The sequence below is a fragment of the Dioscorea cayenensis genome, chromosome 5, assembly GCF_009730915.1.
Source record: "Dioscorea cayenensis subsp. rotundata cultivar TDr96_F1 chromosome 5, TDr96_F1_v2_PseudoChromosome.rev07_lg8_w22 25.fasta, whole genome shotgun sequence".
Taxonomy (NCBI): Eukaryota; Viridiplantae; Streptophyta; class Magnoliopsida; order Dioscoreales; family Dioscoreaceae; genus Dioscorea; species Dioscorea cayenensis.
Genome location: NC_052475.1, coordinates 2,583,274 through 2,611,005, shown reverse-complemented (window position 1 = coordinate 2,611,005; position 27,732 = coordinate 2,583,274). Strand labels below are relative to the sequence as shown.

At 31.1% G+C, this 27,732-nt stretch overlaps 1 protein-coding gene across 1 annotated transcript; it reads right to left on the bottom strand.

Moving 5' to 3' along the window:
• Window positions 1–247: 247 nt before the first annotated feature.
• On the bottom strand, window positions 248–3,418 carry LOC120260465 (MLO-like protein 1). The gene is made up of 13 exons (XM_039267947.1): window positions 3,181–3,418; window positions 2,796–3,056; window positions 2,601–2,717; window positions 2,448–2,505; window positions 2,265–2,353; window positions 1,978–2,052; window positions 1,803–1,891; window positions 1,662–1,711; window positions 1,528–1,568; window positions 1,205–1,414; window positions 1,041–1,108; window positions 842–902; window positions 248–670 (listed from the first exon to the last, which is right to left on the bottom strand). Exons 1-13 carry the CDS (start codon window positions 3,304–3,306, stop codon window positions 416–418), a joined length of 1,500 nt encoding a protein of 499 aa, XP_039123881.1. The 5' UTR covers window positions 3,307–3,418; the 3' UTR covers window positions 248–415.
• Between the last annotated feature and the right edge of the window lie 24,314 nt (window positions 3,419–27,732).

Below are 27,732 nucleotides of genomic sequence, written 5' to 3'. Positions count from 1 at the left end.
CATAGGACTTGATACTGTCAATTGTTCTCCAAAAAATTCGAAAAAACCAGGGGTAACTAGCAGGAGAGTTGTGAGTCCAAAAATTAAAAGGACCATATTTTAAGTTCAAGACGAATTCATCTTTTGGTTTATCTTTTAAAATTGCATAATTAAATTAAATTAAGAAATATAATTATCATCTCAAATTCAATAATGATTAGCAGCAGTGCACTTGATTAACTAATCATTGTGACACTCAATTTCCCTCAAAATCAAATTTATACTTGTAAAATTTTGAACCAACATGGCCAATCTTTGTTCATAACTAACAAAACAAAGATACAATAAATAATATACAAGATGACATAAACAAACTAAAGATACAAGTGCAACATATTCACGGAAGTAATAGTCAAAAAGCAAAAAGACAGTATATTCATGCTCTCTGTTCTTCTTCAAGTTGCCTTCCCTCTTCCATGAAAGAAGGATCATGATGACTGACCATGTTGTGCAACATGACACTTGTAGGAGATCCATTAATTGTCGAACCACCATTAGTTGTCGAACCACCACGGTTCGAAACGGTATTCTCTGTTGAATGCCCCTTCTTCCTCTTTGCCTTTTTAGCCCATCCGGCGAGCCCCTCTTGAACATTCTCATCGAATATAGACTTCTTAAACGAGGTCCCCATCTTCAACACAAAAAGCAAAAGAAATAAAAATTTAATACATAGCCATTTGTTAGATGCACTTGATTCAACCTAAAAACTGAAGTATGCAGACACCGCATTAGATGAGCTTGTATGTGTAAGATACCATGTTAAATGCAAACCAAACACATGATAACGAGAAATGAAACTCACATGAGAGACGATGGCGTAGAGTGGCAAGGTACTGTAACTGCAGACGAGCTGAACGAACACACTGTGAAGCGGCAAGAACAATGCAAAGAATACAAATTTTAATAATGTTACTATATAGTTATATAAAGTAACGATCTAATGCAGTGAAACTGTTTAATATAACAGAGATAATACGGTAATATGTGGTGGTACTACTCACACAATTACGAGCCTTGGGATAACATAACCGATTGATCCCATGATGCATGAATTGAAGCTAAATGTTGTCTATACAGAATGAAGAAACCGGGATTTATTGTTAGTGAATAAATCATGAAATGGCGAATGAAAACCAGGAGTTGGGAGTTGTTAATGTTTTGTTACCAGTATCCAGAAAAAGAATGCAACCTCAAATGCATTTTGGAAGAGGATGAAATGTATCAATAACAGTATAATTTGGGGTCTGTGAAACCAGAAATGGTCGTCGGAAGGGCTCACAACCAGATCCCCTTCAATTGCCGAATGTTTTTCAGCAACTTCTTGAGCCAATTGAGAGATCACCTGCTCCAATTTAGTACCCACAGCAAGAAGGACCTGCAGATTTTGCAGCATAATACATTAGTGTTTTACATTGCCTTTCTGAGTTACCAAATAATATGAAAATTTAATGTAATCAATAAGAGGAATAATTTCACCGGTTAACTCACAATCAAAGGAACGAAAGAGAGCCAAAAATATGCATGCCAACCTGCAAACAAGAACAGGATTTACTGAATGAAATTTAACATAATTCTGATCATCGTAGGTCATGATAACAGTGAACTAACTTAATTTAACTTACCGTGAACATTCAGCAACATGAAAACAATCACAAAGATCCAGAGATACCAACTGCAATGAAAATACAATTCGATCTTCTGACCATGGTCTAACACCAGATAATTTTGATTATTTGAAGTGATAATTCAAAGAAAGGAAATACCTTATGCCGACAACTTTCTTGAAGTCAGCTTCTAGAGCTCGCACCATGTATTTGTGAAAATTAAATTTTGGATTTCCTTTGCAATGTGTCTGCAATCGGAAATATATATATATATATATACATATTATTCAAGAAACAGCTAAAGATTTTGGCATATTAATGATAAACTGCTTACCATGATGAAACCAAGTCTCATGGTTTCATAGTCTGATTTGGTGAGAGACCCAAAAAATTGTTTGAAAAAGGAATGCTGAAACAGTTAGTATTAAAAACAATATTAGAAATTACGCATAACAAATAACCGATAAACTTATTATATAGAACACTTGTATTGCTTAAGTTCTTTTAATACAAACTTAAAGACAGTATTTCAGAAAATGATCCTTACTAACTTTTCCGACTTGCAACTTGAGTCATTAATTTCAAATAAATCGAGGATGTGAAAATTACTGTCAAACTTACCACCCAAGTTAGTATCGGCCAGTCAACCCCGAATCGTCTAAATCGCTTTCGAACAAACTCGAGCTGGTGAACATGAGTGATACCCTGACCTGCATATTATATATACATTGCCATCAGCAAAACCTACCAAAGAAAACTGATTCGACATCACTTGACATTTAATTAACCAAAAATTATAGATACCACTGCTCCCTGTATTATTTGTCTGAATCGAATCCTCCCATTTTTTCCACTGACGAATCTAAAGTATAAAATTTCCATAAAGACTTGTTCCAGAAGACTGAAACTTTTATAGTATAATTGAACACATTAGATAACATTTGCTCATTTATTTACCTTCATACTTCCTAAAAGCATAGTGATCACACTGAAGACGACATGAGTAATCGCCAATACAAAGATAAAGATGTGAAGATCATGAATTGCTTCGACTGAAAGCAATGGAAATTTCCCCTGATAAACGGTTAAAAACCATTAGTAATCCATAAATTATGAAAAATAAATATGGCGATTAAATGAATTCAACTGAACCTTTTTAACACAATAGTCCGAATCAGCGCCACCACTCGATAGTAAACTTCTCCGGCCACCAACGACAAAATGCTCTGACACTGTTTCCGTATTCCTCTTGCAAGGGAGCATATGCTTTAGAATGTCACCAGAGACGCAAATTTTCTGAAGAGCCCCTTGAAACACAACAAGCAACAAAGAAATGAATCCGAGAAGCATCAACTCCTCTTTCACCTTCAACAATGCATCGAACAATGGTTTCTGGTTCTTCTTCTTCAAAAACTGCACCCAAGTACTACTAAACTTAATTGATTGAATAAAATCAATAAACACAAAGAGATGATGAATTATACACACACACACACACACACACACACATATATATATATAACAAAAAGGCTAATACCTTTCCAAGATAGTGAAGAAGACGCTCAACGAAGAGCGAGATTATGACGATAACTGAACAAACAAGGGCGACGATCCATGTCGGAGTGTTCTGTAAAGAAAGTCCTTCTGTTTCTCCTCCGGCCATATCTTAATAGAGAAACAGTGAGACAAAAGAAAGAAAGCTTTGTAACTATGAACTAAAATACTAAAGTGAAGATGATGAATGTGATTTTATATAGCCTTAAGCGACAAGAGAAAGAAAGACTTGGTCTATATTGACAGAAGAAGCAATGGAGTCTTTAAAAACTCTCATTTTTCTTTTTCTTTTTTTCTACTTTTTTTAACTTAAAAATCTTTGTTTTCATAATTCCTTTCTTGAATTTTACTTTGTGATGAGAAAAGAAGAGGTTTTTTTCCGTTTGAAACCGGGAAGGCGGTAAGGACATCTTGAGGACACGTGTCAGATGATGAGTGGTTAAGTTTTACCTGTTAACCGTCGAACCGATGTCTGAATCGGACCGGAAACCGGTTTGACGTCACGTGAGGAGCATGTATATGTTGATCAGTGAATCTGAGCCGTTGATTTGGTAAGTGGTCATTGTTTTTCATATTTCTTCTGTGTTTGGTGGTGGTAATATAAATCTATAGTTTAGACTTTATGGGTTTTTTTTTAATTAATTAATTTCATTGAACTTGGGTATTATAATTTGGTCATTTATTGTAAGGAAAAAGTAGGTTGGGGATTGGAATATTTTAATTCTAGAACAATCAAAGTAATTAATTATTTTAATAATCATTTAATAGGTAATTATGAAGTTGATCATATAGGAATGGATTTTTGTGGGCGATAATTAAAATATTTGGTCAATTAAATACAGTCAAAGGATGATAGGATCATAACTAATCTGATTATATTGAGTTGGCGTGGTTGGTTCAAGTTTCATATTTCACTTTTAAATTAAATCCAAAAATTAATATTTTTAACCATGTATAAATATATTGGGTTTGTATTGCTATTTTATGCCAATTCCCGCTGTGGCCCTATGGGTTTTTTAATACAATGTTGACAATCTACTGCAAAAACATGTTTTTTTATTATACCTCAACCATATTTTGTGTTATGTGCTCACAACCAAGTTTATTCTTGAATTGCTTGTATAATAATAAAAATTTAGGATTATAAGAGGTGAGCAACTTTTTCTATCAAGCTATTCTAATAGAATGTGGACCGATTGCTCTCATAATCAGAAGAGAGTCGAACTCTCGACCTCTCATGTAACGCTTCCAATTAGATCTAGTATCTTCATAATTAAGAAATAGTCAAACTTTTGATCTTCTACATAGAAATTAAATACATTAACCGTTCGACTATTGTCACAATACTTCATACCTTATTTTTCTAATTTTCTATGAATATATGTTTTGCAATATTTGCTATAATTTCTTTAATGCATTTATAAATTGAAGAAGATTTTTATTATTCTTTAAACTTTTCTATACTTTTATTTGAATATAACTTCTAAATTTTTATATGTAAAAATAATATAGAAAAATATACCTTCATGAGAGGACAAGATTTATTAATTTTTGTCTTTTTTTCTAAAATGATTGATTAGTTTTTTTTTTTCAATTGTTGGTACTCTTCTTACTTTTCCGTGTGTTGTCACTTTTTGCTAAATTTTCACTGAGATCCCATAATTGCTCAATTTTTTTTAAAAAAAAACCTTTTTATTTAGTCTTGCAACTATTTCCTATTTCTTTTTTAAAAAATTTAATTTATATTTAATATTTTTTATTAATAAGTTGTTAGCGACCGCCCGCCCATTTCATTTTCTTTCTCATTATTTTTTTTTTACTTTTTATTTTTATTTTTACTTGTGTTGTGTGTTCTTTCATGTTTCCAAATGACAGCAAGGATAGAGAACAGAAAGAGTACTATGTTGTTGCTCACATAGTGGTGCCCACACGAGAAGGGAAGCTTGCATTCAAACTCCTCCATTCCTTTAATCCATGTGCCTTTCTGCTTCCTCAAAGTGAATCATTCATTCTTCACAAATCTCCACCTTATCAAATTGGAATCTTTTCTTGTTGTCCTATGAAGCAACCCTTACATTTTGTATTTATTAAATGAGACAAATATATTTAATACAATTCATGTTTAATTCAAGACATTGTTATGGTTAGTCATCTTGACTTTGAGAAAATTAAGAATAAGTCAACCGTATGAAACCTTGTGTTTGTGCTTGTTCAACTTTCCAAACAATATCCTATTTGTGGCAATGTTTGAAAACTTATAGTAGTTTATTAAGTTTCAAACTAGTAATCATAACAAATAAATAATTCCAAATGTAGATAGTAACTAGTGCAATGTGAATTTGATGACAAATCAGAAACAAAAAATATTAGAATAACATCAAATGTTAGAATAAAATCAAAGCGAAGAAAACAAGAGTTGGACCAGATGTTCAAGTCGTTTATGAACCAATGGAAAGTGAAACATCCAAGAGTTTGATCTCATAGAAAAAAATAATAATGAAAAATAAGCTATTTATATATAATAAAGATTTAACTGTGAATCAATCTATTCTATGACATGCTTCTAGTTAATTTCGTAATTATGGTTGATTAAGTCCTCCCTCGTGTTCTCATAATAATATTTTATAGTTAAGATATAATACTAATAAACTACTTGAAAAAAAAATTAATCTACCAACATATAAGAGAACATTTTCTATCAAATAAAAATAACATCTCAAACATATATCGGTGGTAAGATAATTGGTATTTTATTTTTCTTCCATTCAAATGTCGAATGCTCAGATCTTACATGAAACTTTTTCATATATCCCAGAGGAAAAAAAAATCTCAGCTTAACACACTTCACAGATAATGTTAAATATTATATATATATATATATATATATAAATATATAACTTAATTAATTCTTTGACCCATCAAATTCTTCAAATTAAAGTGTTGCATAAAATGGTCATTTTATGTTGAGTATACTAAGATGTTTGATAGACATTATGTTAAACATATCCCAACTATTAATAATAAGGAAACAAAATTCATGTGATTCTTTTGCAATAATATTATGACATTATCTAAAAAAGGGCCCTCCAATTTGAATTTGAACTAACAAACAAAGAGATGGTGATGCAAATTTTCAAATATTATGCCCTTTTAACGCGTGAATGGAAAACAAATGAGAAAATAATGAATTTTAAAATCTATTTATTTGTACAAAAAGAACAAAATTTGCACGATAAATTCTAATTAAATATATATATATATATATTTTTTTTTTTTGAGTTGAACATATTCCGTATGTAAAGGGGCCCAACTTTAAATTTGTTTTTTTTTTTTCAATTAGTGTAAAAAATGTTTTTTTTTCTTTTTGCTTAGCTTACAGAATAAGAATTTTAAGAAGGAAAATATAAATAAAATTTTTTAAATGTTAACTTTATAAAATAAACATATTTGATATTTTTCCCCTAGAAGCTAAAAAGTGACGCTTTTTGCAGTAGTATAGAAAACCAATTGTAAAAGCACTTTTAAAAAATATAAATTAAATACTAATTTTTATAAGAAAATCCAAATGACCAAAAATCATTTTTATAATGCATGTCATTTACATATAAGATATCTAATGTATACATACATACATACATACATACATACATACATATATATATATAGTGATTTGCATTTATAAAAATGGTTTCATATAAATAAAAAAGGATAAAAAATGTCATATTCATCCAAATTAATATATATATATATATATATTTAAAATAACATTTAAATCCAAAAGTTAAAATTAAAATAAGTGACCTAATATTCGAAAAACCATGATGTAGCCAACAATTTCATTGTTTTTATTTAAAAAAAATATACATTGGCAAAACTAAGAATAATAAGATAAAGAACTTGTGGGTAAGCCTGGCAAAATAAGGCATTGGTCCGGTAGCCCAAAACAAAGCATAACTTCTTCTAAAGTTAATTGTCCAATATCTATTAATTTAATAGATATAGATATGAACAAATATATTTTTAATCCCAATTAAAATAAAATAAGTTTTTGAATTAATAAATTTTATTTACATAAAATAATTTTATAACCTAATTATCACATCTCCTTTATACGATGACATGTATTTAAATAAAATGATGATTAAATGATACCATGTCCCACTTAATTTTGTGCTTAATTTTTTTAAATAGTAAAGATTTTTCAAGGAAAAAAGTGGTTCTTTTATTGAAAAAAATAAATTATCTATGACTATGGAATCAACTTTTTTTTTTTTAATAATCTTCAGCCTTTTATGAAAATAACAGAAAATTAGAATAATGTTTTCCATGATGATTTAAATATTGATTTAAAGCCTTGATAAGGCCTTGTAGGGATAGAGGTTTGTGACTTAGGGTCTTAGGGCATCTTGATGGCATCTTTATTGGGTCCCCACACGTCATGAAGACAAAAAGTAGGCCCCATTTGGATTGAGATTTTGCCGGGATTGTTAAGTTGTTAACTTTTCATTCGGTAATGCATTCGGTAAAAAAAAATATTAGGTTTATTAAAATGGGAAAATTACTTGCATACCCCTGCAAAACCATGAAATTATTTAAATACCCCCATAAAATGCTATTTACTTGCATACCCCCATAAAACTAATTTTTTTTTACTTATATATCTTTGTTGTTAGTTACCGTTAGCCACCGTTAGAGTTTATGGAATTAACCATAGTTCCCACTTAACCCAACTTAATAAAATTACCCAATTACCCTTAACATCTTTCAACCTAAGCCATCTGAGAAAAATTTAAAAACTTCTCAACCACTCAACCTCCATTTTTGGAGGTTCTCTTCTCACCAATCCCTTCAAGCCACGCCATCTCACTTGCCGGCTCTTTCAAATCGGCGTTATAGACGTCTCAGCCGTCCCTAGAGGTTTCAACATAACCCTACTGGACCATCTCAACAGCGGCTATGCCCGACGTTGTGGCATCTGTGCATGTGAAGTTACCTTCACCGTCAGAGGTTTCATTATGATCAATGCCGTCACCGGAGCTTACTCGGAGAACCTCCCAAATTTGTTATATATCGTCACATGTCGTAATTTTTACCTATTTTTATGTTGTGTTTATAAAAAGCATGTGATAATGTAAAATTTTTTAGAGATGTTTGTAAAAACCTTAAAAATATGAATTTACTCAAAAATTCATGATTTTTAATAATTTTTAAAAATAACTAAAGCGTATATAAAAAAAATTACATTGGTTATTTATAATTTTAAAAATATAAAATTTATAAAATATAATAAAAAAAATTTGATGGATATATTAACAAACCCATAATGGTTATTTGTTGAATGAAATGAGCAATGTCTACAAAATAAGAAAAAAAATTAGAGGGGTATATAAGCAAAACCATTTTGGTAATTTACCCTTATTCCATCTATTGATATAACACCATTAAGAGTCAATTTAACCATAGAGGCATATAAGCAAATATAATTGATTTGTAGCAAGGAGTATACAAGCAAATATCATTTTTATGAGGGTATTTAAGCAAATTCATGATTTTACAGGGATATGCAAGTAAAAACCCCATATTAAAATCTCCATCAAATTTATTATTAAAGTTAAACAAATAATCCTTAATCTTAATTTTTGAGCCTATAAAATAAATAAACCAAGCATGTGGTAGTCATGTTATTATAGTTAAATTACCGAAGCTATGTTTTTGTAATCTTTAGCTAAACTAACCGAGTCTAAGTATAACAAATGAAGTTTAAACTAGGCCATCAGCTCAATCTCAGGATCTGACTCAATTAAAATAGTATACAACCGAGCTTGAACAAAGCAAAATTCAACTCGAATGGATTCCATTACAAAACTATTTTTCAAACTCCCTAAGACAAACTAGCAGAAAATAAGTGTTTGTTTTTTTTTTGGGGGTTTCACAGGAAAAGTAGATAACCTTCTTATAGCCCTCTTTTTTTCCCTAAATATTTTGTTATTGCTTTTTAAAAATAAATAAATAAATAAATAAACAACCACTGCAATTCGATTCTCTTCCAAAATATGTTTGAGAAGATTTGGGGCATATGTTGTTGGGAATGACTACTATAAAGGCAGGCTTTTTGTATAAAAATCTATTGGTTGGCGTAAAACGTGTTTAATTTATCAGAAAATGTGTCTCATTATGGTTTGAATTATTCAACAAGGTGATAGTGCTTATCTGTTTTGGTTTTCAAATTTTGGTTGCACATTTTTTTTTTATAAGAACCTAATTTTTCTAGTTTTTTTTTTTTAAATAAGCTTTTGGCTTTTGAAGAGAGACATAACTTCTTTTTCCCTTTTTTTTTCCTTTTCTCTTCGGCTTCTGAAAAATTGGTGTGGCTATTCCAACTCCTTGCCATGAGTGCACGTGCCTAACGGTAGCTATGTTAACCTTGGGGGGCGAATGGCAATCATGATTGCACCTCGGTCATGCTGTAATTTCACTTTCAGGGCAATGGTATCCACGACAAAACTTTCCATTTTCCTAACAATCTGAGCGCGAAAATTAACTTCAATTATGGTTGTACCAATCGCAAAGGCCCTTCCCAACCTGTCAAAACTGGACCCCCTTAACGACACCAAAAACCGCAAATGGCCGCAGAAATTACTCATCTTCTTTGAGCAACTGGAGGTCGACTGTTTCCTCTTCATTGACCACCACAATGACTAACCGGATACCATCTCCATCCTGGCTACGCCTATCGCTACACCACTAACAAAGGGCAAATGGGGATGCTAGGCCTAAGTGTAAGAAGGATGACAATCGGATCCATAGTCCCCGTTCCCCTTGGGCTCCTGTCTCGACGGGGCAGGGATTCCCCAAAACATCCTCCCGCGGGGCTGGGAGCGGGGAAAAATTCCTTCCCGCCCTAGCGAGGCAGGGGCGAGGGGCGAGGGAACAATGTTTTGAAAACCGGACCGGACCGGCCGGTCGGACCGGAAAAACCGGGAACCGGCCCATAGATCGGTCCAGTTTTAGAATTAATGTTGACCGAATTTTTGAACCGGTCAAACCCGGTGAACCGTCGGTCGGACCAAAAACCGGATGGAACCCGGTTTTCAATTTTTATTTTGTTTTTTTATTTTTTTATTTTTGTTTTTTTGTTTTTGTTTTTGTTTTTGTTTTTGTTTTTGTTTTTTTGTAAGAAAGGACTTAGGGCATGAATTGGCTCTTTTTTTTTCTTGATTTCATGATGCTCTTTGAGTCTTGATTTGTCGAAAAATATTATTTGGATTTTTTTGGAACTTTGGAGTTTAGAGGTATGAGAAAATAAACAAAAAAAAGAAACTTGTAAATTGTTTAAGAGGTATAGATCATTTAGGACTTATTTTATTTTATACTTTTATTTTAATGGTAATGATGATCAAATATAAGAATTAAATTAATCATACTTAGTTCTAGTTTTGTTTTGAATTTTTTTGTTCATGCCTTGTCTCATCCTCACATAATTAGTAATTTAATTAGTTGTTTAATTTATGTAGTTATCATCATCCATTTATGATTAATAGATTAAGAAATAAAAGGTTTAGGGAATTGTATTTGTTGCTTTATCTAGATTAATTATTTGAATCTTCAACCATTTTGATAAAATCATAATGATATTAAAATAAATATTTAAGATAATTATGATTAAAAATATAATAAAGTTTGTTATTATATATATATATATATATATTCTATATATATAATATTTAAGATAATTATTTATTTATGACGTCATCCAGTCCGACCAAAACGGGTCATCCGGTCGAACCGACTGACCCGTGACCCAAATATGAGACCGGTTCGCTATCCGGTCTGGTTTTAAAAACATTGGCGGGAAATGCTCTCTCCGCCCCACGGGAAACTTAATTTAAAATAACCGAGTTTAAATATAATTGTAACAATAAATTTGAAATAACATTATATATATTATAAATATTATTTTTCAATCCATTAAACATTTAAACTTTTGCTCATTAATTTATCTTTATATTATAAAATGGGACTCACAATTATTTCATACAACTTATTAACTATTTATATTTATATATTTCATTAAAACATATTTATTTAATAAAATCTTAAATTATTTTAATAAAATTATTATATAATATATTTACAAAATTAAAATTCAAACTAATAAAATTAAAAATTAGTGTTACTTCAATGTAATACTTGGAGATAATTATATGAAAAATTGTTTTAAAAATTTTAATCAAAACTTTTTATTTCCTATTATAGATAAATATGTTATATTAAAATTAAGATTAAATTGATTAATTTATCAATTTTATTGAAATCTGAATTTGAAATAGAACATCTCTTATGAAATCTCAACTTGTAAGTTGAACATCTCTAATGAAATCCGAACTTCCGCAGTTCCCCATTTTCAATTTTTCATACCATCGATTAGTTCGTTAGTTTGTTGTTTTCTTATACATTAAATAATACTTATTTTGAGAAATATTTTATTAATTTTTTTTTAATTTCATATATGATGTGTTACATGTGTAATTAGGAAAAATAATTTGGTGGAATAGGAATTCCTCTTCCCCGTAGGGATTCCTCGACCCGGTGGGGATCCCCGTGGGGGAGTGAGTGGGGGGAATTTCTCCCCGCGGAGAATTTTGAGGCGGGGAATCCCCGCCCCATGGGAAGTGGGAATGGGGATGGGGATCCCATTGCCCGCCCTGCTCCTCTGCACTTGCATTCCTAACCACAAAACAAACCCTCTCTTTGACCTGTTTGTCAACCAAAGGTATGTTAAAACTATCTGGGATACCTTGGAAGCTAGATATGGTGCATATGATGTAGGCAGGAATAACAATTTGGTCAGAAAGTGACTATATTTCCAGATGGTGGATGGAAAATCCATGATAGACCAAGTCCTTGAATTTGAAAACCTAGCGGCCAACGTCCTATCTGAGGGGATGAAGATGTGTGAGATATTGCAAGATAACGTGCTACTAGAGAAATTCCTACTATCTTGGAGTGACTACCGTAACCATCTTAAGCATAAAAAGAAAGACCTTACACCGCAGGAGTTGATAAGCCACATGCACACTGAGGAGGCGAACCGGCTAAAAGAAAAGCAAAACTCCGCCTCCTCTTTGTCTGTTAAAGCTAACATGGTTGAGTCTAGTTCAACAACAATGGATAGGTCCAAAAACAAGTCAAGAAGGTGATAAAAGACAAGCCTCACAAGAAGGGAACACAGTTCAAAGGCACTGATGGAAAGATTCAGAAGCCCCAGGTGTCCTATTTTTGCTGTTCCGCAGTGACGCAAGACCTACCAGTGCTACCTGCGCAAAGACCAACCTAGGAAGGGTTAGAAGTCTAATAACCAAGCTGCCCCAAAGGCCAACCTCGCCGAGAAAGAAGACATCGTTGCTGCTTTGGTCGTGGAGGCCAATTTAGTGGAGAACAAGTTAGATAGGATCCTTGACACCAAGGAGTCCAGGCACTTCTGCTCTAACAAGGAGCTGTTCCATGAGTTTCAGGAGACTGTTGATGGGGAGTGCGTGTTCATGGGCAATTTCATCACCGCTAGTGTACTCGGAAAAGGGAAGGTTCTTCTAAAACTCACTCCTAACAAAACTCTTACACTCAATAATCTTTTGTATGCTCCTTCCTTGCGTATGAACTTAGTGTATGGTAGTCTAATGAATAGGGCTGGGCTGAAGATTGTGTTTGAGGCTGATAAGGTGATCATCACTAAAAATGGTGACTTTGTTGGTAAGGGATATTTGGCCGATTGCTTTTTTGTTTTGAACAATATTTATGTTTTTGATTTTAATGAAAATGTTTCCCGCTCTACTTATATTGTTGAGACTATTGATGTGCGGCATAGTAGATTAGGACATGTGAATATTGCATCCATATAGGCTTAAGAACTTGCATCTTATTAATGCATTTGAGGCTACTAATCATTTTAATTTGTTTGTGCGAAAACAAAATTTGCGAAAAAGCCCTTTAAACTTGTCACATCTAAATGCACCAAATTGTTTGAATTGATACATTCTGACTTGGAAGATTTTAAAAACACTGAGTAGAGGTGGCAAAAAAATACTATATCTCTTTTATAGATGTTTTTTGCAAGTACACAAGAATTTACTTTTTAAAATCAAAAGATGAGGCTGTTGAAATTTTTTTAAAATATAAAGCAAAAGTTGAAAACAAATTAGATAGAAAGATAAAAAGAATAAAGTCTGATAGAGGTGGAGAATATGGTACACATTTTCTTAAAGAGTTTTGTGAATTGCATGTCAACATACATGAAACTAGTGCAAAATACACACAACAACAAAATGGCATAACTCAACGTAAAAATAGAACTTTAAAGGAAATGTTGAATGCTATGTTGTTATGGGTTATTTGATAACATGTGAGGGAAGCCGTGATTTCTACTTGTTCTATTCTTAAAAGGGTCCCTCGCAAGAAGCTGGATAAGACACCCTTCGAGATGTGGAACGGTTTTGAACCTAACCTGAACTATTTGAAAGTGTGGGAGGTGTTTAGCAAATGTTGCATATCCGACATTTAAAAAACTCAATATTGAACCAAAAATGTTTGATTGTGTTTTTATTGGTTATGCTCAAAATAGTGCAGCTTACAGATTCATGTGCTTGACTGACAATGCTATTTGTGAGTCTAGAGATGCAGAGTTCTTTGAGCATACATTTTTTTATGGTCATGGTTGTTGACACTTCCATTGGTACTTCAAACGTTGACTAGATATCTGTCTCTTTTCCTTCTACTTCTAAACCTATTGGGTATGAACCTAGGAGAAGTAAGAGAAGAAAAAATGCAAAAAAGTTTGGGCATGATTTCTTATCTGCTTTCCTAGTAGAAAACCTAGATAAGATTAATGATCAATTTGCATCTATGTTTTAAATTCATAAGGATCCTAAAACCTACCAAGAAGCTTTGAGTTTAATAGATTCTAATTTTTGGAAAGAAACCATCAAAAGCGAGCTAGATTCTATTATTTTGAACCACACGTGGGATTTGGTAGATTTACCTATAGACAACAAACCTATTTGGTGAAATTGGATTTTTAAGAAAAAGATTATACTTGATGGTTCAATTGAGAAATTCAAAGCTTGATTAGCGGTTGTGGGCTATACTCAAATGCAAGGTATACACTATTTTGATACATATTCTCTTGTAACTAAAATTGCTACCATTAGATCTTTAATTGCCCTTTTAGCAATTCACGGTCTAATGATACATCAAATGGATGTAAAAGGCCTTTCTTAATTGTGATCTAGAGGAGGAGATATACATGGCACAACCCAAGGGCTTTATGATTCCCGGTTAAGAACACTAGGTACATAAATTAAAAAAAAAATCTCTTTATGGGAGTAAACAAGCATCCAAGCAATGGTATGAGAAATTTGATCATACTTTGGTGAGTAATGGTTATAAAGTTAATGCATCTGATTAATTCGTTTACTCTAAATTGTTTGGGTTCATTGTGTGATTATTTGCTTATATGTGGACAATATGCTTAAAATCGGTACCAACTTGTATGTGATTAATGAGACCAAGTTGTTTTTGCTTTCACATTTTGATATGAAAGATTTAGGTGAAGTTGAAAATGTGTTTTCTTTAAACTAATCACACTATATTGAGAAAATGCTAAAGAGATTTGATTGCTTTGATGAGACACCCGTGAGAACACCTTATGTTCGCAGTATGTGTCTTAAGAAAAACAAAGATGATAGTATGTCTCAAGCTGAGTATGCAAAGGTCATTGGTAGTGTTATGTTTTTTAATGAATTATAGTATACCTAACATTGTATATGTTGTAAGAAGATTGAGTAGGTACACTCATAACCCTAACAATGAGCATTAGAATGCACTTCGTTGTCTATTGAGGTACCTTAAGGGTACCATGGATTTGTGCTTGTTTTGTAACAAATTTTTTGCAGTGTTAGAAGGATATTGTGATACAAACTAGGTGACGAATAATGACGAGGTGAGCTCTATGAGTGGATAAGTGTTCACGTTGGGTGAAAGAGTTGTTTTATGGAAATCAACCAAGCAAACGTGTATAGCACGCTCCACCATGGAATCTGAGTTTATAACTTTCGAGCTAACGGCCGGGAGACCAAGTGGCTGAGAAACTTGTTGGGAGACATGACCTTATAGGGGTCGTCTGCATCAGTCTCCCTATATTGTAACTCACAAGCTGCCATAGGTATTACCAAGAACTGAGTTGATAATGGCAAGAGGAGGCATATTCGCATTAGACATGGTGTGGTTAAGCAATTATTAAGGAATAATGTCATCTCCTTGGAATTTGTGAGTTCCGAGAGGAACTTGGTAGATCCTCTCACCAAAGGATTGACAAGGAGGACCATTCTTGAGGCATCAAGGGGAATGGGACTAAAACTCATAGAGTGAGTATATATTATCTATCCCTAATCTTATTGTGATTGTATTCATAGCCTTGTGTGTTGGGTGGTCCTAGTGAGGAGTTGATGGATAAGTTGATTACTTTGTGATGCATGAGTCTTATGGACTCTTAAAGCTTCATAGATCTTTCTTTGAGTTGTCCTTTTGTGATATAGACTTGATGAAGCTATTTTATATGAGTTTGAAAGTGGGTCGCATTCTAAGAAAAATAAAGAGTTTTATTTTTCTAGAGCACTCATAAAAACTCAAGGTGTACTCCCATGGCTTTCAATAGTGCTTTGATGAAATTGTATCGCGGAATAGCTTACATTAAGGAGTTAATACATGTTGTGGGGGTCTTAGCTTAAGCTTTTGAAAGTTCAAAAATCATTTCACTTTAATTAGCTTAGTTGTTGCCTCATTTCACTATGCATTAATTCAATCGAAAGATTTTGATGCCTAAGTAATAAAATTCCTTCCATTACCCAGAAAATATTGTTTTTTTGACAAGTTAGTCATTCGTGGGGGATTGTTAGGAATGACTACTAGAACGGCTTTTTGTATAAAGATCTGTTGATTAGGTTAAAATGTATTTAATTTATCAAAAAACATGTCTCATTGTGGTTTAAATTGTTCACCAAGCTGATAGTACTTATTCGTTTTGGTTTTCAAATTTTAGTTTCACATTTTTTTTTTATAATAACCTGATTTTTCTTCATCAGAATTACATGTGTTTGAATTGGCATTCCTTTCTCTTCGGCTTCTGGATAATTGGTGTGGTTATTCCAACTCCCAGCCAAGAGTGCATGTGTCTAGGAGTAGTTGTGTTAATCTTGGGAGGAGAACAACAATCTTGATTGCACCTCAGTGTGCCAGAATTTCACTTTCAAGGTAGTGATATCCACAGCACAACTTTTCATTTTATTAACTTGTGTACGATGACTTGTTATAAAAAAAAAATAAAAAAATAAAAAATTTCATAAAATTTAATTGCAAAATAAGCAATGCCTTTGATTTGGCACAAGACAGGCTCCAACCAACTGTGCCAAATCACCAAATTGCTACCGTGGGATGCAGTTATTTGTGCGTCATTGCAGCAAGCTTTGTTTATTTATTTATTGTTTTTTTCATTTTTGCTTTTCTATTTTTGTTTTTCTATTTTTTGTTTTTATGTTATTTTTTATTTAGTTTTTTTTTCTGTTTTTTTTTTCCTTTTTTTCCTTTTTTTTATCATTTTTGTTTATTTGTTTATTTGTTTTCATTTTTGTTTTTGATTTTTTTTATTTTTTTGTTTTATTTTTATTTATAATTTCATATTTTATTCAAATTAATAAATTTTATTATTTAATTTTATATTTTTTAAATTAATAAGAAATAAGAAATTAAAAAAATTAATACACAAAATATAGATTCATTAAAATTCAATGGTTAAAAGTGAAAAACAATTAAAATTAATTAAATTTGTTGATGGTAGGAATATATAAATTGTGAAATGAGAAAAATATTCTTAGAAGATCCTGTTTTAGGCTTTAAAATAACTGTAATTTTGTATGTTAGAACCTTTAAATATAGAATTTTGAGTTGGAAAGGGCCTTGGGTGACTTAAATTTAGATATGAGTTTCAAACTCCATCTTTAGCAATATTCTGTGCAAAATTATCATCTATTTTTAAAATATTACAATTTTATGACATTATTTTTTTTAAATTTTTTAAAGTTATTTTTAGAATATTACCTTTTTTAATTCTTTGGTTATGCTAAAATGTGTTTGTAAGTAGAGGTGGGGACGGGCCGTCCGGCAACCAGGCCCGGCCCGGCCCGGAACCGGCCCCCCCGGGTCATTGACCCGTAACCAGCCCGTACTGTAGACGGGCCGGTTACGGGTTGGGCTTCTTCCAACCCGTGGCCCGGCGGGTTGGCCCGCCGGGCCCGGCCCTAATTAAAACCGGGTTGCAACCCGGTTCCCAACCCACCGGGTCAACCCGGCGGGTTGGGCCCGTTGAAGCCCAGCTGGGCTTCAACGGCTATGATTTTTGAATTTCAAAAATCACAGACAGCTGTTGAAGCCAACGGCCAATTTTTAAATTTCAAATTTCAAATTTTTCGAAATTCATTTTTAATTCTTATAAATTTCTATATATACCCCCCACCCCACTATTATTTACTTTTTTTACCAATTATTACTCTTTCCCAACTCTCTACTCTCATGCTCTCTTAATCTCCTACTTTCATTCTCTCTTAATCTCACTCTCTCAAGTCATATTATTTGGATTCTTGGAGTTTAATTATTTCAAGTCAACATTATCAAGGCTTAATATTACAAGTTGGAATCTTGAAGACTTGGAGTGGTTGGTGATGATTTATTTATTTTTATATTTAGTTATAGTTTCCTAGGCTTGTCTTAATTTAATCATGCAAGTATTAGTTGTATTCTTGATATGTTTATTTTAATTATTAGTTTAGACTTGTGGACATATAAGAAATGCATGAAATTATTATTTGTAGTTTCCATAGAGTTGTTTTTTTAAATAAATGTATGAATTTATTTTTGTAGACTTGAACAAAATTATTAGTTATATTCTTCATATTTATTTTTATTATTAGAATGGATATGTGTTTTTTTTAAAAAAGTACATGAAATTAATATTTCTAGTTTTTGTAGACTTGGTTTTCTTTAATATTTGCATGAAATTATTTTTGTAGAGTTGAATGAAATTTTTTTTTTCATTTAAGATATTTATTTTTATTATTAGTTTAGAGTTGTGGTTTTTTTTTTTGAAAAATACATGAATGTATTTTTTATGGACTTGAATGAAATTATTTTTAACTTGTGGGAGTTTTAAAAAGTACATGAAATTAATAATTCTATTTTTTGTAGACTTGGTTTTCTTTAATATTTGCATGAAATTATTTTTGTGAAGGATTTTTTTTTTGTATTTATGATATTTATTTTTTTATTATTAGTTTAGAGTTGTGGTTTTTGAAAAAAATGCATGAATGTATATGGACTTGTATGAAATTATTTTTTTAACTTGTGGGAGTTTTAAAAAAAGTATATGAAATTAATAATTCTAATTTTTTTGTAGACTTGGCTTTCTTTTAATATTTGCATGAAATTATTTTTTTGTAGAGTTGAATGAATTTTTGCATTTATAATATTTATTTTTTTATTATTAGTTTAGAGTTGTGGTTTTTTTTTAACAATGCATGAATGCTATTTTTATGGACTTGTATAAAATTATTTTTAACTTGTGGGAGTTTTAAAAAGTACATGAAATTAATAATTCTAATTTTTTTGTAGACTTAGTTTTTCTTTAATATTTGCATGAAATTATTTTTTTTGTGAATGAATTTTTTTGTTTGCATTTATGATATTTATTTTTTTATTATTAGTTTAGAGTTGTGGTTTTTATTTTGAAAAAAATGCATGAATGTATTTTTTTATGGACTTGTATGAAAATTATTTTTTTAACTTGTGGGAGTTTTAAAAAGTACATGAAATTAATAATTCTAATTTTTTTGTAGACTTGGCTTTCTTTTAATATTTGCATGAAATTATTTTTTGTAAAGTTGAATGATTTTTGCATCTTTAATATTTGCATGAAATTATTTTTTTGTAGACTTGAATGAAATTATTTGTAGTATTCTTAGATATTTAATTTCATTATTAGTTTTAGACTTTTGTATGCATTTTTTAAAAATTTGTATGAAATTATTATGTGTGGTTTTTGTGGATTTTTTTTTTTTGGTAAATATTTGCATTAAATTATTTTTGTAGACTTGAATGAAATTATTTGTCATATTGTCATATATTTAATTTCATTTCTAGTTTTATACTTGTGTATTCATTTTTTTAATATGTGCATGAAATTTTTATGTGTAGTTTTTGTATACTTGTTTTTTTATTTTTTTAAATATTTGCATGAAATTATTTTTTTGTAGACTTGAATGAAATTATTTGTAGTATTCTTAGATATTTAATTTCATTATTAGTTTTTAGACTTGTGTATGCATTTTTTTTAAAAAAATTTGTATGAAATTATTATGTGTGGTTTTTGTGGACTTTTTTTGGTAAATATTTGCATGAAATTATTTTTTTGTAGACTTGAATGAAATTATTTGTCATATTGTCATATATTTAATTTCATTACTAGTTTTATACTTGTGTATTCATTTTTTTAATATTTGCATGAAATTTTTATGTGTAGTTTTTGTATACTTGTTTTTTATTTTTAAATATTTTCATGAAATTATTTTTGTAGACTTGAATGAAATTATTTGTAGTATTCTTAGATATTTAATTTCATTATTAGTTTTAGACTTGTGTATGCATTTTTTTAAAAATTTGTATGAAATTATTATGTGTGGTTTTTGTGGACTTTTTTTTTGGTAAATATTTGCATGAAATTATTTTTGTAGACTTGAATGAAATTATTTGTCATATTGTCATATATTTAATTTCATTTCTAGTTTTATACTTGTGTATTCATTTTTTTAATATTTGCATGAAATTTTTATGTGTAGTTTTTGTATACTTGTTTTTTATTTTTAAATATTTGCATGAAATTTTTTTTGTAGACTTGAATGAAATTATTTGTAGTATTCTTAGATATTTAATTTCATTATTAGTTTTAGACTTGTGTATGCATTTTTTTAATATTTGCATGAAATTATTATGTGTGGTTTTTGTGGACTTTTTTTTTTGGTAAATATTTGCATGAAATTATTTTTGTAGACTTGAATGAAATTATTTGTAACATTGTCATGTACTTAATTTCATTATTAGCTTTATACTTGTGTATGCATTTTTTTAATATTTGCATGAAATTATTTTTGTAGACTTAAATGAAATTATTTGTAATATTGTTAGATATTTAATTCCATTATTAGTTTTAGACTTTTTTTTTATATAAATACTTGTTAGATATTATTTGTTGTAAACTTGAATGAAATTAGTTGTTGTATTCTTATATATTAAAACATGGCTTCACGGGGTGGATCCTCTCGAGGAAAAAGCGTTGTTGGATCGGCTTCCACTCCCACACCACCTACTCAAGAAAGCAATCCATTTCAAGATTTTGAGAGCCCAATAGAACAATCGGCACCGGTTGATGTACCCTCACAATCCGGACAAGCAATCAACTCCACAGAAATTACCCTCAAATCTAACATTTTTAAAACTCATTTTACAAAATTGTATAATAATGATGGCATTGTAACACATGGTAAATGTAACTTTTGTGGTTCCGAATTTAAACATTGTAAGGGTGGAGGGTATGGCACATTCAACAGACACTTGGAGAAGAAGCACCCGGACAAGCTTGGACATGCCCGATCACAGTCACAAATTCGATTTCCTGTGGATGAAGGTACAGGTTCTCGATCATCTCTATTTACATTTTCGCAAGCAAAATACATGGATAAAATTGCAGAGACAATTTCCGTCGAACGCTTGCCGTTCAACTTCGCTGAACGGTGTCAAGTTCAAGAATGCATCAATGACACACTACAACCGGCATGCAAGAAGGTTTCACGAAGGACAATTCAAAGAACAATATTCAAACAATACAAGTTTGGTAGAGAACAACTTTGTGAGTATTTTCGTACTTTTAACTCTTCGGTTTTTTTATGTTCCGATGTTTGGACCGATGTTTTTCATGAAAATTCTTTTATGGGTATTACGGCACATTGGATTGATGACAAGTGGAATATCCAAAAGCGCGTTCTCGCTTTTAGGGTGTTCAACGAGTCTCATAGTGCCAATAATATTTATAGACTTATGCGTGGAGTTATCGAAGAATTTGGTTTAATGTTTAAAATTTTTTCGATTTCTTTTGATAATGCCTCCGCTAATACGGCCTCAATTACACCTCTACAAGATTTTTTGAGGCCTTCATGTGGTGGCAAATATTTTCATATAAGATGTGTTTGTCATGTTTTAAACTTATGTGTGCAAAGTGGTTTGGAAGAGCTTAAAGAATTTGTACTCCCCGTTAGGAAGGTCGTAGCTTATATGGGAAAAAAAGCATGACCCTCATGAAACAATGGGCTCGCTATTGTAAAAGCACATAACATGAGGGTCAAAAAAATTCCCTAAAGATGTCAAAAATAAGATGGAACTCAACTTATCGGGCTTCTTAGTGCAACATTTCCCTATAGGACATTGTTGACTAAGTTTGTTAATGATTCCTTAGTTGGTTTTTCTTTATATGAGTATAACTGGGTAATTATCGCTCATATTATTGATTTGCTTGTGGTTTTTAACACATGTACTAATTTGTTTTCGCAAGTTTATTTTCCTACTTCCCATTTATTTCTATATGGTGTTGTTGACGTGGCTAAACAATTTTGGAAGTTTAGATTAGATCCACAATTGTTTAGTGCGTTAATCACTATGAAAATAAAATGGTTGTCTTATTATAAAAATATAGCTCCTATTGCTTTAGTTGCATTTGTTCTTGATCCAAGGCAGAAGCTAGAAGGTTTGCAGGAATATTTGGATGCATATTACAAATTCTTAGGATTCAATGGAGGACAAGATTCCCAGCCGGTTCCCATGAACTTGCCCATGAGCGACGTGGATACTCAAGAATCTGAACTGGACTCCGATAGCATTGTGGATGTCAATGAAATTGTTGTTGATACTAGGAGTCAACTTGTTGAATTATATGATAGCTATTGTATTAGATATAGTCATATAGTTCCACAGGTTGCATAGGAGGCAATAGGACAATCTAGTACTGGTGGAGGAGAATCATTCCGGCAGAGGCAAGCAAAGAAGAAACCAAGGGGATCACAATATACGTGAGCTCGACTTGTACTTAAACACAACCTTCCGGGTTCTCGAAGAAATCAACACGGACATGACATTCAACGTCCCTCAATCGGTGGCAAGGTAATGAAAAATCCGTACCCCATTCTTTCACTAATGGTAAAAGATATTTTTTTGCGTGTCCCTATGTCTCACGTGAGCTTGCGAGCGGACTTTTTTAGCGCAAGTGGAAACATGTTGGATTCGACACGCTCGCAATCGACCCCACAAAAATATTGAAATTCAAGTTTCGACGGATGACCGGAAAGCGTGCTCAAGTTCTGCAACAAGAAGCGTGAAGAAGGAAGTCCGGATGCTAGTGATTTCTTCTACACGGATAACATGATGAGCACACCGCTCGACGATCATTGAGTCCCGACCAAGACCTAGATGGTACTCGATTAAGTAAGTGGGTGATCGATTATAATGTGTAATAGAACTACGTGGGCTTTGATTCCTCTTACACCCAGGAGGATACGTAGGCAACTTGATTCGACATGTAAAACGAATTAAGTCCAAGCCATTTATTTTTCAAATTTAGTGTAATTTAAATTTTTTTAGTGAAATTTAGATGTAATACGTGACATCTCTTATTACTTTGAAACTTGTAGTCTTCATTTTTGGGGTCTTAATTAATTCATTTTTTTCTATGAAATTTTCTGAATTTTTTCTTGAATTTTCACAAATTTTCTCATTTTTTTTGAATTTTTTGAATTTTGTTTACATTTTTAAGGTGAGCCACGATCCGGCCCGCCGAGCCCAAGCTGCGGGCCGACCCCGGGCCCAACCCGGCGGGTTGGCCCACCGATTTGGCCTGGCCCGCCGGGCCAACTTGGAGCCGGGCCGGTTCTGGGCCCTGCGTCATGTGACCCGGACCCGCCGAGTTCTAGACCCAGCCGGGCCAGGTCCGGGTCAGTGGGCCGGTGAACCGGACCCGACGGGCCCGGTTACCCGGCCCGTGCCCACCTCTATTTATAAGTGATGAAATTTAATTGATTATTACATATGCAACAATAATTCTTTTACTATATTACCGTTAAATTAAGTTACTTTGAAATATAAAATAGTTCTGCTTATGTTCCTTCCAAGTAAAAGATAGAGGGATCAACTCTCTCACAACAACGGTTGAAGATTGAAATTTATCCATATTTACCAAACATATATACATGCATATAAGTTCAAAAAAATATTAGATAAAAACCCTTTCTTTTACTTAACAAAATAACTCCGAGTCAAGTGTTGATGGGCACATTGGACCATCCACACGGTTGAGAGCACTCATACGCTCAATCCAAACCCAATTGATTCAGTCATGACCATGATCAAACTTGGGCGGAACCAAGTTAAGTTTTGTAGATTTCGTGAGTTTTTTTTAAAAAAAAAAAATAGCGAAATTCATGTTTTGCACACAATCCCCACCCTTCTTGATAAGGTTATCTTTTTCTTATTGTTTCCTTGATTCCACGAAAATAATTCTCGATGGTCTCAAAGTCAAGCGACTTAGAGCATTCACAAATTTACTTAAACCACCCTAAATGCTTTTGTTCTTCTCAAAACTATTTATTTTATAAAATAAACAGTTTTCTAGACTTTTATTAATGAATAATTTCTAATAAAATTTCTTTTAGAGTAAAAAAAAAACAGAATACTTTATTGAAATATTTTTGAAGTACACAAGTTAAGCATTTACTTTCATAAGCATATCCAAATGGGCACATATACACCTTTATACACTTAAATGTTTATATATATTTTCTCTAGACCTAATCACTGTTATATTTTTTTTTTTTTCTGAGAAAGACGACAAGCGCCAGAACCCAGAGACAAACACGTGAGGGAGCCACACTCACCACCGAACCGTGTCCTCACTATGCGAAAGATGGGGATCAAACTCGGGGAGCCATGCTCGACACTCGAGATAAACACCCTACGCAAGGGACTTGATACCAATAGACCAAATAGTCATTGGCTAATCACTGTTATATTATATGTTTGTGACTCAGAAATTTATGGTTGAAAACCGTAATTCACTAATAATTTTTTTTAAAAAGTCCATTGTGTATTAATCTCCAATAAATGATAACCATGAAATAGCTAGGATTTTATGATGTTTCAATGGGTTTCATATAATATTATCATTTTAGTTCTTGATTGAGAGAATGAATACATGTAACAATAAAGTGAAATTTTATTTCATGTATAGATTATTAGAGTGAAAAATTAAAGGTATTTCTTAAAAAATATTTGGATATAATAATTAGCCACAGACCAAATAGGTATTTTAAGATTAAAAATAATACACGCCAACCTAAACAATATCGACTAATTTGGATGAATATAATCATAATAATACAATTGCATCCATTGAAATGAATAATAAAATCATAAACATCAGAAAATTACTTAATTAATATATGATCACATTTATCTATTGCATAATCAAATGATTAAAAAAATAATTTTCTATGAAATAAAATTCAATAACAATCATAAAACTAAATATTAGAAAATATATATGCCTATTTTTATCATTTGTACATTGTAATTTTTTTTTATTGATATTTTTAAAATAATAAATGTGATCACCACTTCAAATAAAATTTGAACCATAAAAGCATTTAATTTATTATATTTTTAAAACAACTTATAAATTCTAACATGACCAAGCTCAATCACTTTTATATCCAAATCAACTTATGCTACATAGATTTCATGTTAATAAAAATTCATAAAATAATCGTACACCTGAGATCTTTTATCAAGTAAAAAACATGTCAAAAGATTAAAAATATACCAAATGAAAATTATTTTATCCTTACTAAAATCTAAGGCAGTGTACTCCTCTGAAGTTCAATTATATGCTTTCAAAATGTTAAATAATAATATCTATCAATGTCAGTTTTGGTTTCCACAATGATTTAAAAAATAATTAAAATAATAATGTATACCTCTCATCTCCACCTTAAATATCAAACACATCATTTTACAAATCAAAACATACATATGAAATATTTTAAAAATAAAAAATAAAAAAATAAATATACAAAAAGTACACAAACCACAATGGAGATGCCCCTCAAAATTATGAAAATCAACATAAGAACATGAGATGAGACAAACTGGAATGAGCCATCAGGGTGTCACAGGAAAAATATCTTTTCATGCCTCGGAAAAGGCACAATGCATTAAAAATTTGTTCGAGAAAAAGAATTCAAATACCTTGGCTTTAAAAAAAAAAAACATATTTAATTACGGTACAGATTTCTATAATTATATTTTTTCTGATCTTTTAGTCATTGCAATATTTTAAAATACAATTAAATTTTTATATTTAATCGAATTAGGTCATTTTAGTCCACTGTGTAGATAGATAAATGTAAATTACAATGACTTAATTGTACCTAAAAATATTTCTGTTGATTAAAACGACCCAATTCAACTAAATATGAATATTTAATTGTACCTAAAAATATTGGAAAGACTAAAAAAACATAAAATACACAATTATAAAAACTTGTACGGCATTCTAAAATTGTGTGGGAGAAAATTAGTTGAATATTCTTACAATCTCATTATAAATATCTCTGTGAACTGTTTTGAAAAAAATAATTAATAATTAAACTTTTTTTTTTTTCATTCTATCCATTTCTTTTCAATTCACGCATTTAAAGTAATAGTGATAAAAAAACAATGCATTCAAACTAGTTAAATTAAAATTTTGAAAACTAGTTTTTAAACTAAGTATATGAACAAATAATTTGAAATATGGGCAATTTAAAAAATTACCACTTATAATAAAACAGATAAAATAATAATTAAATTATTAAATATTTTTTTAACTTTAGTATTGTCTTTGGAAAAGGAGGGAGTCTTTTTAAATGGCATACTAAAAGATTGTTGCATGGGTTCTAATATAAAAAAGAGAAAAAGAGAGGGGGCATGGAGATGAATGATTGCAACAAAAGAATGTGGAAGTAGAAACAAGAGAAAGACTTAAAAGAGTGAGAAGATTCCCATGCAATGTACTTTTAGCCCCACTATTTGCCAGGATTTATTTTTAATTTTTTAATTTTTTTAAGGCCTGTCTCATATTAAAAGTTTAATAGGACTATTCTTTAATAAAGAGAAAGATAAACACCATTATTTATGCTTTGTTTGTCGTCTATAAATTAGACATTTTGTTTTATTTCATTTGTTTATCAGCTTGCATGTGCCCTTTATTCCTTTTGTACTTTTCTTTTGTTGTTGTTTAGCTTTAGTATATAAAATGATTCAACTAAAGCCAACGCAGAAATTGCCAAGTGACTGCACAGCTTTTAAAAAACTTTTTTACGTCTTTGTTAATTTAAATTTTTTTAAAAATTATATTATTACCACCTCCACCTCCATATTTTACTAGTAAGCTCGCCTCACCTCATCCAAAAGCAAAATTAAAATAAACAAAATTAAAAAAAATATATTGATTGCTAATTCAATCTAAAAAATTATAAATAAATAAAAATAATTTGTGAAAATATAAAAAAAATATTTTTTTTTTAATAAGAATTTTTTAAGTGGTAATCATTGTTTATAATTTTCAATATAAAAAAACACACCTTAAAATAATTTTTAAGAATTTAATTAGAAAAATATATAACTTTTGAATCATATTTCTATCTCTTGCGTAAATGCAAACAAACACACAAAAACAAGTTTTTACACGACATGGCTCAATTAGAACAGTTTGGGCCAAGAGGGCCCCTGGACAGGCCCGAAAATGCAGTTGAGTCCAGGTGAGATCTTCTAGAAGGTCCTAGAAAGAGTATCAATTGGGTGGAAGTAGTAGCATCTCCCCCACTCACTCTCATCATTTTCTCATGGCTTTTGTATGTGATAGAAGTTAATGGTTCCCATTCATCTACTATTCACGTGGGCCTAACTTTTTTGTTTTACTATAAAAGACTAAAAGTTGAAGAATAAAGCTATTTCTCATCTAATGATATCATTTTCATTGATGCAAATAGAAACCAACTATCATGTAATAACAAACCATAAAAATTTGAATAATAATAATAATAATAATAATAATAATAATAATAATAATAATAGAGGAAGAGCTGGATGACACTTACCAGGTTGGAGCTGGCAATGCATGGAATTGCAAAAGCATTGGCGCCGCATGCCTTGTCCTGTACTCTGAGCCATCTTCCTGCAAAATAACTGGGACCATGAACAAATTCACCACTATTAAATCTAATAAATACATCCATTATGATAAAAAATAATAATAATAACACAAAAGAGATATTCCAGCTTTTTATTTTACCAATTA